The sequence below is a fragment of the Trichosurus vulpecula genome, chromosome 3, assembly GCF_011100635.1.
Source record: "Trichosurus vulpecula isolate mTriVul1 chromosome 3, mTriVul1.pri, whole genome shotgun sequence".
Lineage (NCBI taxonomy): Eukaryota > Metazoa > Chordata > Mammalia > Diprotodontia > Phalangeridae > Trichosurus > Trichosurus vulpecula.
Window position 1 is genome coordinate 162,060,398 of NC_050575.1, and position 14,334 is coordinate 162,074,731.

General features: G+C 41.5%; 1 protein-coding gene across 1 annotated transcript; it reads left to right on the forward strand.

The window, feature by feature from the left end:
* The first annotated feature begins 685 nt into the window (after positions 1-685).
* SET (SET nuclear proto-oncogene) lies at positions 686-8,188 on the forward strand. The gene is made up of 8 exons (XM_036750550.1): positions 686-1,217; positions 3,141-3,198; positions 3,937-4,079; positions 4,545-4,648; positions 4,784-4,897; positions 5,323-5,493; positions 5,582-5,728; positions 6,318-8,188. The coding sequence occupies exons 1-8, from the start codon at positions 1,145-1,147 to the stop codon at positions 6,339-6,341; spliced, it is 834 nt and encodes a 277-aa protein (XP_036606445.1). The 5' UTR covers positions 686-1,144; the 3' UTR covers positions 6,342-8,188.
* The last annotated feature ends 6,146 nt before the right edge of the window (positions 8,189-14,334 follow it).

Sequence of the window (14,334 nt, forward strand, 5' to 3'; positions counted from 1 at the left end):
TGCGTTTGGCGATCCTGTTCTTCACTCGCCCGAATGCATTGCTGGCGGTAATGTGGCGAAATCCATATGGGCCACTAACAAGTCTCCCCTCACCCCCAATCCAGTTCTTTCGAATCCGCAGGCTCATAAAGATTTAATATAGGTCCTCGCACCGGCCCAAAGACTCCAGCTGAGGAGCGTCGCCCCTTCCGCGCCTCCAGTAATGACCGCGAGCCACAGCGTAAAAACTAAGCACGCGGCCCGGACTAGGGTGCCGCGCCGAGTAAAAAGGCCGAACAGCTGGCCACGTGACAGGCACCCCCTCGCCACCCTGCCCCTTCTCAGAGTCAGCGCGCGAGCCGCTTCGCCGAAGCTCCGCCGCAGCGCGCGAGGTGGACCTTGAAGCCACGCCCCCTCGCCGCTCCTTTCCTCCTCGATCCCTTTCCTCCTCCCTCCTCCGTCCTCCCTCCTCCCTCTAGCCTCCGCCGCCGCCGCGCGCTACTAGCGCGGTGACGTTCAGGGTATGGTGAAGAAGGGAAAGGCAAGGGGAGGGGGGAGAAAAGGGCTAATCTCGTACGCCGCGTTCTTTTCCCTCCCTTCTCCCGCCTCTTCCTGAGGTCTTGTGTCTCCAGCGCGCAGGACCCCGCCCCTCTTCTTGGGAGCCACAGCCAATGGGGCAGCGGCGCGAGCCACCCGGACTGGGGGCGGGGTCTGCGCGTGGGGCCTGGCGCGCCTGCGCCCTGTCGCCCGCCCCTCGCCGCCTGGAGGAGGAGGAGGAGGAGGTGGTGGTGGAGGAGGTGGAGGAGGTAGTGGAGGTGCTGGTAGTGGTGGTGGAGGAGGCGGCTCTGGGAAGAGAGAGCACGAGTGAAGGAGCGCCGTCTACGCGTCTCAGAGCAGGAGCAGAAGCCTCAGACCGAGGAAGACACTGCCGCCGCCCCTCCCCTTCCCCGCCTCAGGGTCCCCCCCCTTCCCCTCCCCGTCAGGCCGCGCGGAGAGAGCGCCCGAAGCCCCAGGAGGAGGCGGCCGAGGCCCCCCGAGCCCCGAGCGCGCGGACCGAGCGAAGCCGCCCGCCCCGTGTGGTGTGTGAGGTGAAAGGCAGCCACCCGCCCGCTCCCCCCTCCCTTCTCTCCTCCCCGGAGCCGGTGAGCGCGGAGAGAGCACCACCATGTCGGCGCCGGCGGCCAAAGTCAGTAAAAAGGATCTCAACTCCAACCACGACGGAGCCGATGAGACCTCAGGTGAGGGGAAGCGGGGGCCGCCGCCATTTTACCCCCCCTCCCTCCCTCTCTCCTCATTCCTCCTCCTCGGGACGCGCGGGGGGCCTGGGGCGCGCGGTAGCGGGCGCTGGGCGCGCGGGGGGCGCTGGGCGGAGGGGGGGAGCGGGCGGGCGTAGGAGGGTGGCGCGCGGCGGCGGAGGCCGGCGGCGCGAGGTAGCGCGCGCAGGGAACGGGAAGGGGGGGAGGCCAGGGCCGGCGCGCGGGCCGAAAGGCCCGTCCTCGCGGTGTTGGCGGAGGAGGGGAGGCCATGTTAGCGCCTTTTTCTTCATATCATAACATTTTTATTTTTTGATGGTGTGTGAACGTGCGTCGTGCGCTCTCATGCATTGTGTTCCTAGGTGGCTCCACAGCCGCCGCGGACGGGGCTCGCAAAGACGGGGGCGCTGCGGCCTGCATCGCGCTGCTCTGGCGGCGGAGGGAGACCCCCTCCACCCCCACTCCTCCCCCTTTCCTCCTCCTCTTTCCTCCTCCTCTTCCCCCCTCCCTCTTCACCCCCCCTCCCCCTCCCCGAGAAGCGGCTCTTTATTGTGTTCCGCCATGATGCTTCTCTCTCCCATCAGCCGCCGCCGCCACATGGTGCGGCTGCCTCTGGACACGGCCCCAGGCCCTGGGCGGCTGGGCTTCTTCCTCCATGGGCTGCAGCACCAGCCAGGCGCTCTGTCCTCCCCCCTTCTCCCTTCCCCTCCCCCACCGCCGCGTCCCCTGAGGGCGCTGGGCGGGGTGGGGTGTGGGAGAGGTTGGAGGGGAGTGGAAACCACGCGGCCAGTTTGGGCAGTGGGTACTAGCCATCTCGTTGGGGTTCTGGCCTCGCAGGGGGATGCCCTGGCCGGCGCCTCCCGTGGTTGCCGGGAAGAGCCCCCCACGTGGGATCTTCATTCCACAAGCAGCTTCCCTCAGACTGCCTGAGGTTGAACACTTGGGAGTGGTTTTTTTAGATCCTTTTAAAAGGTATTAGAATTTTTAAAAACCCAACAAAACACTATACTTAAGCAAGGTTTGGGGGAGCTTCCTCCAGCTTGGCTTTCAGATTGGGGGAGGAGGGGGTTGTCCCTGAGCTTTGGATGGTTCCCGGAAACCCTTATCCACCTTCTCTTCGTGCCTGGTTGTTAACTTGCCCGCCTTTCTCCTTATTAAGAACTTGTTTAAAAACGTACGTTTTCCATTGTCTATGTCTTCTGCCTTCCATCACCCTTAAGAAAGTTTTCTTATTTCACACGTGCTTCACTTACTTGTGCCCCGAATTCATGCCGAGAGCTTAGGACCAACAGCCCGCCAGAAATTTTGGTTGGGGGGGAGGGTGGAGATAGAGCTTAGACCCTGATCGAGCAGGAATTTGAATTTGACCATGTAAGAAGGAGGTAAACTTGAAAAAAGATTAGAATGATAGGTAGTGTATAACCGTTGCCTTTTAAAAACTCTTTCTGGTGGCTTAGGTTCCTCTTGTGGGTTGTAAAATTTTCATACCCTTTGAGAAAACTCGAGCATTGCCACTGTTTAAATTGCTAGCGTGTTTATTGTTTGTTGGACGCTGGGGGCTCCTGGTTAGCAGCTGCTATTCTATTTTGGAAGTTGTGGATATTTTAAAGCATTATAAGGATCGTCTGGTGTCCATACATATTGTCTAAAGTTATTCCATGGAAGAAGTTTTTTAATGCTTGCTAAAGTAGGGCAAGTAGTTTTTTCGCAGCAGTATGGTTCTTAAAAATTGCTTGATCAAATATTGAATATTTTTCAAATTAATTTTTGAATAACTCTAGGTGAGATGGTTACTCGAAAGAATAAGATGAACAGATTTTTGAACTTGAAAATTGAAGTACTATGTCCCAAAAGAAATTTAAGCTTTTTTTTCCCAAATATATATTATCTTAATTTCTTTTTTTGCAGAAAAAGAGCAGCAGGAAGCAATTGAACATATTGATGAAGTACAGAATGAAATAGACAGGTAAACTCAAGTGGTTTTTTTTTTAAGCCTAAGTTACTTTAAAGCATCTGGTACATAGATGCTTAATAAAAGTAGCTTAGGAATATGCATGATTAGTGAATAACTTAAGTAGCCACTTTATGGTGGTGGTTTGCCTTGGTTGGAAATCTATGGTTCAGTGTTTTCCTCCCAAAAACATTTGGGCAATCACCAAACTATTAGATAAAAGATTGACCTTGTAATGGTTGGATTTGACTTTGAAGGCTACTAGTTGACCTAGCTTGTGAACTTTTGATGAATTTGAATTATAGAATCAGTATGTCTGGTACGCCATAACTGTGCAACTAACTGGTCTTGGCTTAAATTCCTGTTGGTTTGAGGAAATCAGAATTGAAAATTGTTCTACTACAATAGATGTGATAATTTATGTAACCAAATACTTGCTGATTTAGAAAAGAATTCTTAAGCAATCAATGTCTGTTGTTCATCTACTTATTTATTAGATTTCCTTAGTAAATAATGGGACTCAGTTTTTTTTTTTCTAATTTCATGTTCAATTATTGGTTAGGCCAATAATTAGGTTTTATGGATTGGGTGATGATGAAGGAAATTATCAATTCCCAGACTAGTTTTGAATTTTTCCTCTAATAGACACTTTTTGCACCAGGTGTTAACATTAAAACTCCAAGCTAGGCTTTATATGTACCTGTCAGGCCCTAGCCTTAAAACTGTAGTAAACATGTCTTTCTTTTGCTTTAGACTGAATGAGCAAGCCAGTGAGGAAATTTTGAAAGTAGAACAGAAATATAACAAACTCCGCCAACCCTTCTTCCAGAAGAGGTCAGAGTTGATCGCCAAAATACCAAACTTCTGGGTAACAACATTTGTTAACCACCCGCAAGGTATGTTGCCTGTCTTTGAGACAGGTAAAGGGGGAGGGCAAAAAAAAATTATCTTAAAAGTAGTGGAGTTTTTTCATTTTTGAAAAGAGTCTAACATGAGAGAAGAGTAAACTGAGGCCTAGAATTAAATTGACACTATGCTTATCACCTACAGTGGCAGAGCTCATAGTCTTTTGGAAATAGAAATCAGTGGCACATTTATTTTGAGTATGCCCCTAATTAGCAACAAATTCAGTACATATGGACAGTTTTCCTATGTTTACTGGTGTGTGTGTGTGCTGAATTCTAGTCTTAAGAAATGGCTTGACTTGTACCAAACTAAGTCTTCAGCCTGTTCACCACTGTCTGCTTAGAGAAAGGGTTCATAACTTTTTTTAATATGAAAGTTGTAGCATATTGACCTGTAAAAAAAATCAAGAGGTTATTTGGCCTATGGTACTATTTTTTTTTGCTGTTTTTATCTAGTATCTGCACTGCTTGGGGAGGAGGATGAAGAGGCACTGCATTATTTGACCAGAGTCGAAGTGACAGAATTTGAAGATATTAAATCAGGTTACAGAATAGATTTTGTAAGTAATCCATTGTCAGAATCTTTATTTTTATTGTGGGAGTCCTTTGCATGGGACTTTCTATGGTGTTATAAATATGGGATAGGTACATTTACAGCCATGTTCTTTTAACAGTGTTTTCATTTTTTAATACAGTATTTTGATGAAAACCCTTACTTTGAAAATAAAGTTCTCTCCAAAGAGTTTCATCTTAATGAAAGTGGAGATCCATCTTCAAAATCAACTGAAATCAAATGGAAATCTGGGAAGGTATGTGCAGGATTTTTTTGATTCAACAAGTTGAGAGAATGAACTATTTCTAAATGTTAATTTGTAGGGGGGAGGTGGGGCACAAGTCTAACCACTGATTATATCCTTGATGAGAGTATCTGATCTGACACACTAAAGAAAAGGTATTTTTTTCTTTTTTAAAAAGGTTTAATCAGACCAAGAAAATAATAAATTGAATTTTTTTACAATTTTTATTTCTTAGGACACACAACTTAATAAACTTGAGGAAATGCTTCCTAGAAATCTAAGTTCTTTAAACTTGCCTTAGAAAGCACTGCTAATAAGGTCTTAAGAAAGATCAGTTGGCTTTTTAAATAACAAAAGGGATTTTATCCAATATTTAGGGGTTATTATGAATATTTGCTTTTATATCTGAACCTGTAAATCTCCCTATTTCTTCTTAGGACTTGACGAAACGTTCAAGTCAGACACAGAATAAAGCCAGCAGGAAGAGGCAGCATGAAGAACCAGAAAGCTTTTTCACTTGGTTCACTGACCATTCTGATGCAGGTGCAGATGAATTAGGAGAGGTCATCAAGGATGATATCTGGCCAAATCCCTTACAGTACTACTTGGTATGTTTTATAGAGTTCATAGTTTTCTTTTACAAAGTACTTATGTCTGATTAGAGTGAGTTCTTAACAAGGTACTTGTGTTCTTAAGGTTCCTGATATGGATGATGAAGAAGGGGAAGGAGAAGAAGATGATGATGATGATGAAGAAGAGGAAGGCTTGGAGGACATTGATGAAGAAGGTGATGAAGGTGAAGAAGATGAAGATGAAGATGATGATGAGGGAGAAGAAGGAGAGGTGAGAATATATTGCCTAAAAAGGTGGTTGGCATTTCGAAAGCAAATGATATGTGTAGTGGTCAGTTAATTTGCAAGTGAATGCTTGAAAAATAAGCATATGTCCTTGACTTTATTTCTTAAAGTTTACTCATTTATTTCTGCCTTGTTTACATATCAAAGAAATCTTAAAGAGTTATTCCCCTAACTAGATGAACAGTGCTACTAAGGATAGTGCAGCCCTTCCTCTTAAAGGACAGCAAAATTCCTGTATAACTGAATAATTAGGAATAGAATCATGGAGTTTGTTACGTTGGGTTATTTGTTGAATTTTGATCTTTAATTTGTGTTTACTTGTTTTCCTCTGGTGTATGTTGGTGATAATAATTTAAATTTGAAATTGAATAATTATTTTGAAGAATGATATCTTTAGAAACCTGAGGAGATTAGCATGATCCTCAAGAGCCAGCTCAATTGTCATTTGTTGAAAGGCTACTTCAGCATTTGTAAGACTCAGAACCCAGGTTGGGCAAAGATTGCCTGAAGAAAGGTGGTGATTTTTCAGCAGGAAATAACCACTCCTCTCCACCTTTTTTTTTTTCTCCCCACAGGAGGATGAAGGAGAAGATGACTAATAGAACACTGATGGATTCCAAACCTTCTTTTTACCTTTTTAATTTTCTTCAGTCCTTGGGAGCAAGTTGCAGCCTTTTTATTTTTTTTTTCTCTTGTGCGCATTTGCCTTGTTCTCTTGAGGTCTCTTTCTCTCCTCTTTACACCATGGTTCACAACATTTTTGGGGTGGGGGGGGAAATACCTTGAGCAGAATACAGTGGGAAAAGAATCTCTACCAGTTTCTGTTCCAAGTTCATATTTTTATCCCTTCCTATCTCAAAACAAACTGTTTATGGAATCAACACACACTGTGTTCTGTGGGAAAAAAGAAACCTTCTGCTCCCTTCACACTGCTGGAAGCTGAAGGGTGCTAGGCCCCTGTGTAGTAGTGCATAGAATTCTAGCTTTTTTCCTTCTTTCTCTGTATATTGGGCTCAGAGATTACACTGTGTCTCTATGTGAATATGGACAGTTAGCATTTACCAACATGTATCTGTCTACTTTCTCTTGTTTAAAAAAATGAAAAAACTAAAAAAAAAACCATGGGGTTATAGCAGGTCAGCAAGGGTGGGTTTGAGATGTTTGGGTGGGTTAAGTGGGCATTTTGACAACATGGCTTCTTCTCCTTTGGCATGTTTAATTGTGATGTTTAACAGACATCCTTGCAGTTTAAGATGACAGTTTTAAAATAAAATTCTCTCCTAATGATGACTTTGAGCCCTGCCACTCAATGGAGAATCAGCAGAACCTGTAGGATCTTATTTGGAATTGACATTCTCTATTGTAATTTTGTTCTTGTTTATTTTTAAATTTTCTTTTTTGTTTCACTGGAAAGGAAGATGCTCAGTTTTAAACGTTAAAATGTACAAGTTGCTTTGTTACAATAAAACTAAATGTGTACACAAAGGATTTGATGGTCTTCTCTCAGAATAGACTATTTCAGACCTCCTCCCCTTCCAAGTCTGACGTAATTATTGTTGAACTTTCAGTGTCACCAAATCTGGCACATTTGTTTGATCACTATTATGATGTGCACTTTGCAAAATTACCTCAGGGCTGTATGGACTGATACTAGAATTGAGTCAGTGCGTGCCATTGTCCACAGCTGTAAAATACCTTAATGTAATGTGGCTGGAATTCATCTGTGAATTATGCTATCAAGTATAGAGTAGGTCTGGCAATCAAAAAGCATTTATTAGTGTGTTGTGCACACTTATTTTTGAAAAGAAAATCCAGCTGCTTCATAGATTGTGATATTCTAATAAATACATGGAGTTGGTGAACAGCAACAATGTTGCTGTTAGTGCCTCCAGTCAGACATAACTGGTGCTATAGTGTCCAATTTACAACTAGAACTGGTGTTGATATGTATTTGTTGGTTTTATAAACTGTGTCCGAGGAGGAGTAAACCATCAATTAAAAGTACGTGCCTCGGGGTAAGGAACTCAGGTTAGGAGTACTTCATTTTGTTTCCTCTAAATACCACCTCTTAAGCAAAAAACAATCCAAATGAAATTATTTGTTAACCTGGTGGGATAACAGACTATGCTAAATGCCATGGTGCATATAAACATTTTTTGAAAGTTGCTACCTAATGTGTAGGCTTCTAATGCTGTAAAATTTAGTAGCTAAAGTTTTCTGCCACATATATTTTTAAAGATGTGAGTTCAAGGCTGGCCTGTTAAAAATGCAAAAGCTTTTTGATGTATGAAACAATATAGAGAACTATTCCATCAAGAGGCAACGTGTAAAACCTGTTTAGATGGATAGAATGTAATTTTTCTGCACAGGTCTTTGTGTTTAGTAATACATCACTGTATACGGTCAGGAATCTTGCTCCAATAAAGGAACATAAAGATTCTTTGGACTGGGGTCCTCGTTTTATAAGCAGAGAGTTTTGTTTGTAAACTTTAATGGTAATTTACTAATTTATGTCCTCTTTCTGGGTGGCTGCTGTAATTGTGGGTTTTGGGTAGGGGAAAATACTTTGTTAGAACTCTTGGTAAATGACCTTGGGCAAATAATGTCATTTGATTAGATGGTTTTTAAGGTCTCTGCTTCATGCCACTTGTTTATGAGAGGAAGAAAGATTTTTGTGCTGCTACCTAGGTCTGTAAACAAATATGCTCATATGATTGCTGGGCAAGAAATGTATTAATAAAAGCCATAAAGGTTGGTAGCGGGGAGGGGTTGAAATGCTCTATTGATGACCTTGGATGGGTTTTTTGAGTGAAAATCCTGTTTTGAAACTGATTTTTTTTTTGTATGTAATTATTTTTGAGTAATTTCATCACTAATAGGTTGTATTCAAATTTCTCATAGAACTGTTCGGGATATGTTGAACTGAACTTTGGTGTTTCCTCAGCAAAATTTAGAAATGAATTTGATTGGTTAAAATGAAGGAATTGCTGTCCTTATCTTGCAAGATAGCTTTAATTGCCTAAGTGTTCAGTTTTTCAGAGGAATAAAATTGTAAATAAATAATCCACTTTGAAATTGTTCAATAGTGCCCTGACTTCTTAGGCTATCCATATTTGTTACTTAAACGTCATTTCACTGAAACTACTTTAGGTAGGTGAACAATTCATAAGTTTTTGCTGAGTTACTCATCTAAATTTTTTGAAACTCTGGGGAAAGCAGCCTCTAAATCAGTAGTGGATGTTCTTTTGGCAAATCAGTACACATTTCAAGAGGGTTTAGAATTATTCCATTAGGTTCTATTGTAGAACTGATTGCAGTAAATGGAAGGGGCAAGGAAGTAGCTTTATACTTGAGTTACAAACATGATTCATCTACAAGCAAAACAGGCTTCTTTTGATTGGGTGGTCAGTTACCTTTAACTGGTGATCTTGAGCCAGGATGAGTGACCACTTGTCTAATATGTAGTGTGAGTGTGGGTTGAATTCGATATTTTAGAGCAGCAGTCCTCATTCTTTGTAGAGAAATTTGAGAAATTTTTTTGTAAAGATCTCTTGATACTTAGAATTTTTTGAGGACTTTCAAAGAACTTTATGTGAGTTGTATCTATGAATATGTTAGAAATTAAAACATGGTATTAAATGTTTCGGACCTTATTGGCCCACTGAAAGGACCTGGGGAACTCAGGATTCCCCTGGATTATTATTTGAGAAGCCTGGTTTAGTGCAAAGTTGCTTAGCTAAAGATAATTTGTGTACAACAACAGTACACTAAATAGATGAGTTTGGCAGCGTGTTTGTTTACTATGTAATGCCGCCCCCTGGAAAATAGTATAGAATTGATTTTTCTAAGTATTGCTTGTCAAGGAGATTGGGGACAGCAAATATCAAGTCATAATGAAATGTGATTGACAACTATAATTCACCTCAACTGTATCCTCAATTCATTCTACTATCTACAGCTTGTCATGTTCAGTGCAACTTGTGCGTTTTATTACAATGTTCAGGGAGGAGCAAAACTGAAGATTGAGATAAATGTTTTCCAAGTGTATTATTGGTCTGGGGACTTTGTGGTTTAAGAGCAATAGCATGTTGCAGTGGTGGAAGCATAGGATTAAACATCAGAACTTGGTTGAGATCTCACCTTGCTTCCTGCCCTGCCCGTTTAACTTTAGGCAAATACTTTAACCTTTCTGGATTTCAGTGTCCTTATTAAGGGGGTTGAACTAAATTATCCCCTTGAGTTCTAAAATATCATGATTTGTTCATGTGTAGTTAATGAATGCCCTAAGCTGTCGATAAAAAATTCTTAACTTTTGAAGGGACAAGATTGTTTACATTATTAAGTAGAGAGGAAGAGAAAAATGGTAACAATGTAAAAACAAATACTTGTTTGCTGCAGAATAAGGAGAATAAATACCATTAGATGACTAGTGGAGCTACTTTGGCTTTTCTAAGGACCTAGGGGAAGACAGGTAATCAGTTCTTCAAGAGCTTCTACAGATTGGGTGTCTCAGTTTGAGAGTTATTTAATAAACAGATTTTATACAAATTGGGGAGTCTATTAAAGTCACTCCGGGCATTTGGTCTAATTGCTTGAGGGAGTGTTCCGTCACAGCCACACTGGAATGTCAGTTAAATTCATAGAAACCTCTTATTCCCCCAAATGATAGTGTAGATTATCATCGCTGTATTTGGACAGCTAGGTGGCACAGTGGGTTGGATGCTGGCTTTGGAGTCAGAAAGACTCTTCGTCCAGAGTTCAAATCCAGCCTCAGACACTGGTTGTGTAACCCTGGGTAAGTCACCTAACCTGGTTTGCCTCAGTTTCCTCATCTGTAAAATGAAATGGAGAAGGAAATGGCAAACCACTCCAGTTTTCTCTGCCAAGAAAGAATTGGACATGACTGAAAAATGGCTAACCAACAAAACCTTGTTTGTGAAACCAGATTCAGAAGGTCTTGTGCCTGAGTCTGCTATGAGCTCTAAGGAGTATAAAGTCTAATATGGTGATTGTTTTGAAGGAGCCAATGCTAATTTGGATGTAATAAATTTGGGTTTATGTAAAAAAGAAAAAGTCACATAGTTGCTGCTCCAAATCCCTTTTGAATTTTTTTTTAATTAATATGAGAACTATAAGAGTACTTAATGGAAAGGTTAAAGGGAAAGGATTGTGGTTTTGTGGTTAAAACAGGAATTAGAGAGGACTTTTGAGATGTAGAGTATTTGTAAGTCTGATAGATGATGTTCTTTGTCTAGATTCTCTTACAGATTCCAAGTCTAGATTTAGAGGAGTTGATTTTATGTATTGCTAAGATAAAATGGTAAAGAAAAGATGTCCTTGCAATCTTCTACAACTGTTTAAGACAATTTGACCTATTTGGAATGAGAGGAGAATAGATTTTCCCCTTTACAATGTTGATTAAAATATTTACAAAGTGATCAGAGAGGTGTGTTTGTTTTTTCCTAAGCAGAATAAGTGGGAAGATCGGCTCTAATGTCCAGCTCTTTTGTCTTATGAGAAGCCTTTCTTAGAGATCCATGACCTGGTCAGTCCTGGGATTCAGCAGGATCACAGCATTAGTATTACAGTGACTTTGCTTTTTTTTAACAGATCAGAGCAGGAAAGGGACAGAGCAGAATTAGAGAAGAAGAAGGGTTAGTTATCTCCCAGATCTCTGTTCTCAAAAGGGTTTGTTCTGGGGTCCTGATAGGCTGATCACCGTGTTGTTGGAAGATACTCTCTTTTACTCTTATCCTAAACATAATCCAGTCATGGCTGTACTGAACAGATGATTAGGGGCATTAACAGCTCAGACACCCAGCAGTGCCTAGAATCCCCTAAGTCAATACAACACCCTTTTGGCTTCCCAAGAGTGCTAAGGCAATTAAATGCATGTTTTAAAATGTCACAACAGGTGCTAGTTAACCAGTTCACTTCACCAATGATGACTTCAGAGAGAAACCTTCAGCATGACATTCATTTATTCTTACCTGCAAGCTTGAATCAGCCATCATGGCTCACCGTTTCCTCGAGTTTGGGACAAATGGAAATAATTGAGGTGTAGAGGACTTGATAATTCTGCCCTCTTTTCCTTATGTCAGTGCTGCCTTGCTGATTTCCCATGTGTATATGTCATCGGGATTAGGGAGCCTAGTACCCGTACTGTCTATTTCTAATTTCACTTTTGCTTTTTTTTTTTTTGTGAAGGGGAAGGCAGGGTAATTGGGGTTAAGTGACTTACCCAAGGTCACACAGCTAGTAAGTGTGTCAAGTGTCTGAGGTCCTATTTGAACTGAGGTCCTCCTGACTCCAGGGTCAGTGCTCTACTCACTGCACCACCTAGCTGCCTCTCACTTTTGCTTTCTAATCTCAGACAAAGTGATACCAAGTAAAACCCAGTTTATTTTCATGGAGAAAAGGCATTGGGAATCTTATTGCAAACATCCCTGATCACTGACAAATTCTCATTCATCAAAAGATACCAATTAAGTAATCTATATGCTAGAGCTTTGTGCTATTCTCTATACTAAGTAATTTAGATAAGGTCCTTACCTTCTGAAGTACCTATAATTTAATAGGCTAATAACCCGGACAGAGCATGAATTAACAAAATGCGTAAATACTTGCCTTAGAAAGGGCTGGTGACTTGGCAAGTCAAAGTTGCATGTAGGTGATGAAATAGCCACAGAAAACATTCCAACTAGTATGGCCCCTGCAAGACTGCTATCTTAAACCTGCTAATTATCCCAATTTCCCATTGCTGTTTACTTAAGAGTTTGACAATTTTCCAACTCAAAGGGTTACAATGTTGCCTAGGTCTGAAAGACACAGTTTTGTAGAAAAAAAGGCTGGACAGTGTCTGCTGTTGAATAGTGTAATTTTAATTCAGGCAGGTGATGGGGATGATTGTAGTGGCAGAATTGAGTAGCATGTTTCACAGATGGCCAGGTCGTGTCTTCACTGATTGGGGTTGTTGTAGTGGGGCTAGTGAGGCTGTCTGACGCTGTAATTGTCCCTAAAAGGACACTAAAAGATAATTGGTCCCTGCCCTCAAGGAACTTAGAATTATCTTTTATAGTACATAGCTTTATGTCTAATTTCATTGATTCTCCACAAACTTCCCTATGAGGTAGGTAAATAAAGACACTAGGTATTTGTATTTTAATTGACAGCTTATGTATCTGCACTTAGGTCTAATCACCCTCTGGTAATTTATAGATTTCTTGAGGGCTGGGACTGCCTGTCTTGGTATTAACTCCAGCACCAAGTACAGAACATTGCATGGAGTAGGTATTTAATAAATGCTTATTAGATGAATGAAGACAACTGAAGATGTTAGACTGAGAATGGCATTTTTGGAAGACCTATAACATAAGGATGAGTGATGGCTCTGAAGCCCTGAAGTCTATCATTGATTCTGTTGTACTAAACCAGGCTTCAATTTCCTTATCTGCAAAATGATGGAACTGGACTAGATTTCATTTAACAAACATTTATTAAACCCGAACAATCAAGCTTGGCCCCAAAGAGATTGTGAATTCCACTTCCCTTCTATCTTTGCGGAGGTGGAGGACTATGGGTATGGAACATTGTTTATACTGTGAGGCTGTTGTGTTTGGTTTTGCTAAATAATTTCACTCCTTCATTTTCTGTTTGTTATAGGGGATAGTTCTCACGGTAGGGGAGGGATATATTTGGAAATGAAGATTGCTTTTTTAAAGGTCATCAATAAAAATGTAAAGTAGATCAGAGCTAAAAATATATCTACTATGGGCCCTGGATACAAAGATATATATATATATATATATATATATATATATATATATATATATAGCAAGGATCTTTCATGATAAGAAATAAATGTAAGGAGGTCCAGGCAAAGTTCAAGGAGAAATTTGTTAAGGGAGGTAACACTTTCACTTGAAGGGAAGGGGGTTAAGGAAAACTTGTTTCCTGGAGGAGATAATAACTAGATTGGGTTTGGAAGGTACTAAGGACCTTAAAGGTATGTGTGGAAGAGTTCATTCCAAGTATGAGGGACTGTGAATAAAGGATAAAAAAGGTCAGGATAAAAATAGATTGAGAGTAGTCCAGTTCGATTGGTAAATAGAATACAAAGGGGATAGTATGACAGTATAGAATAAGGCTGAAAGGTGTTACAACAGAATATGTATTCAACTTGAAGTCAAAGGACCCGAGTTCAAATGTTATCTCTACCATTGGTGGTAGTGTGATCTGGGAGAAGCCATCTTTTCTGTATGTACAGGTACATATGTAAACATCTTCCTCTTTAGAACATAAGCTCCTTGAGAGTAGGGACTGTTTTGTTTTTTTATCCCCAGTGCCTGGGACGTAGAGGGCACTTAAATGTTGGTTTATTGATTTGACCTCTTTGGGTCCATTTTGTCATCCATTAAGTGAAGAGACATTTGATGCTCTTGAAGCCGAGGTGTGTTGGAACTACATTGCGAAGAGGTCTTGGATTTATGGCTTAATCATGATTGGGGATAATGCCTTATTTGGGAAGCACTGAAAGCTACTGGAGGTTTGTGAAGAGGGGAGTATTGGAGCAGTACATTAATCATTCAATAA

Coding starts and splice junctions, on each gene's coding strand:
- SET (XM_036750550.1), top strand. CDS start 1,145: ATGTCGGCGCCGGCGGCCAAAGTCAGTAAAAAGGATCTCAACTCCAAC. Junction 3,199..3,936: donor GTACAGAATGAAATAGACAG/GTAAACTCAAGT, acceptor CTTTTGCTTTAG/ACTGAATGAGCAAGCCAGTG. Junction 4,080..4,544: donor ATTTGTTAACCACCCGCAAG/GTATGTTGCCTG, acceptor GTTTTTATCTAG/TATCTGCACTGCTTGGGGAG.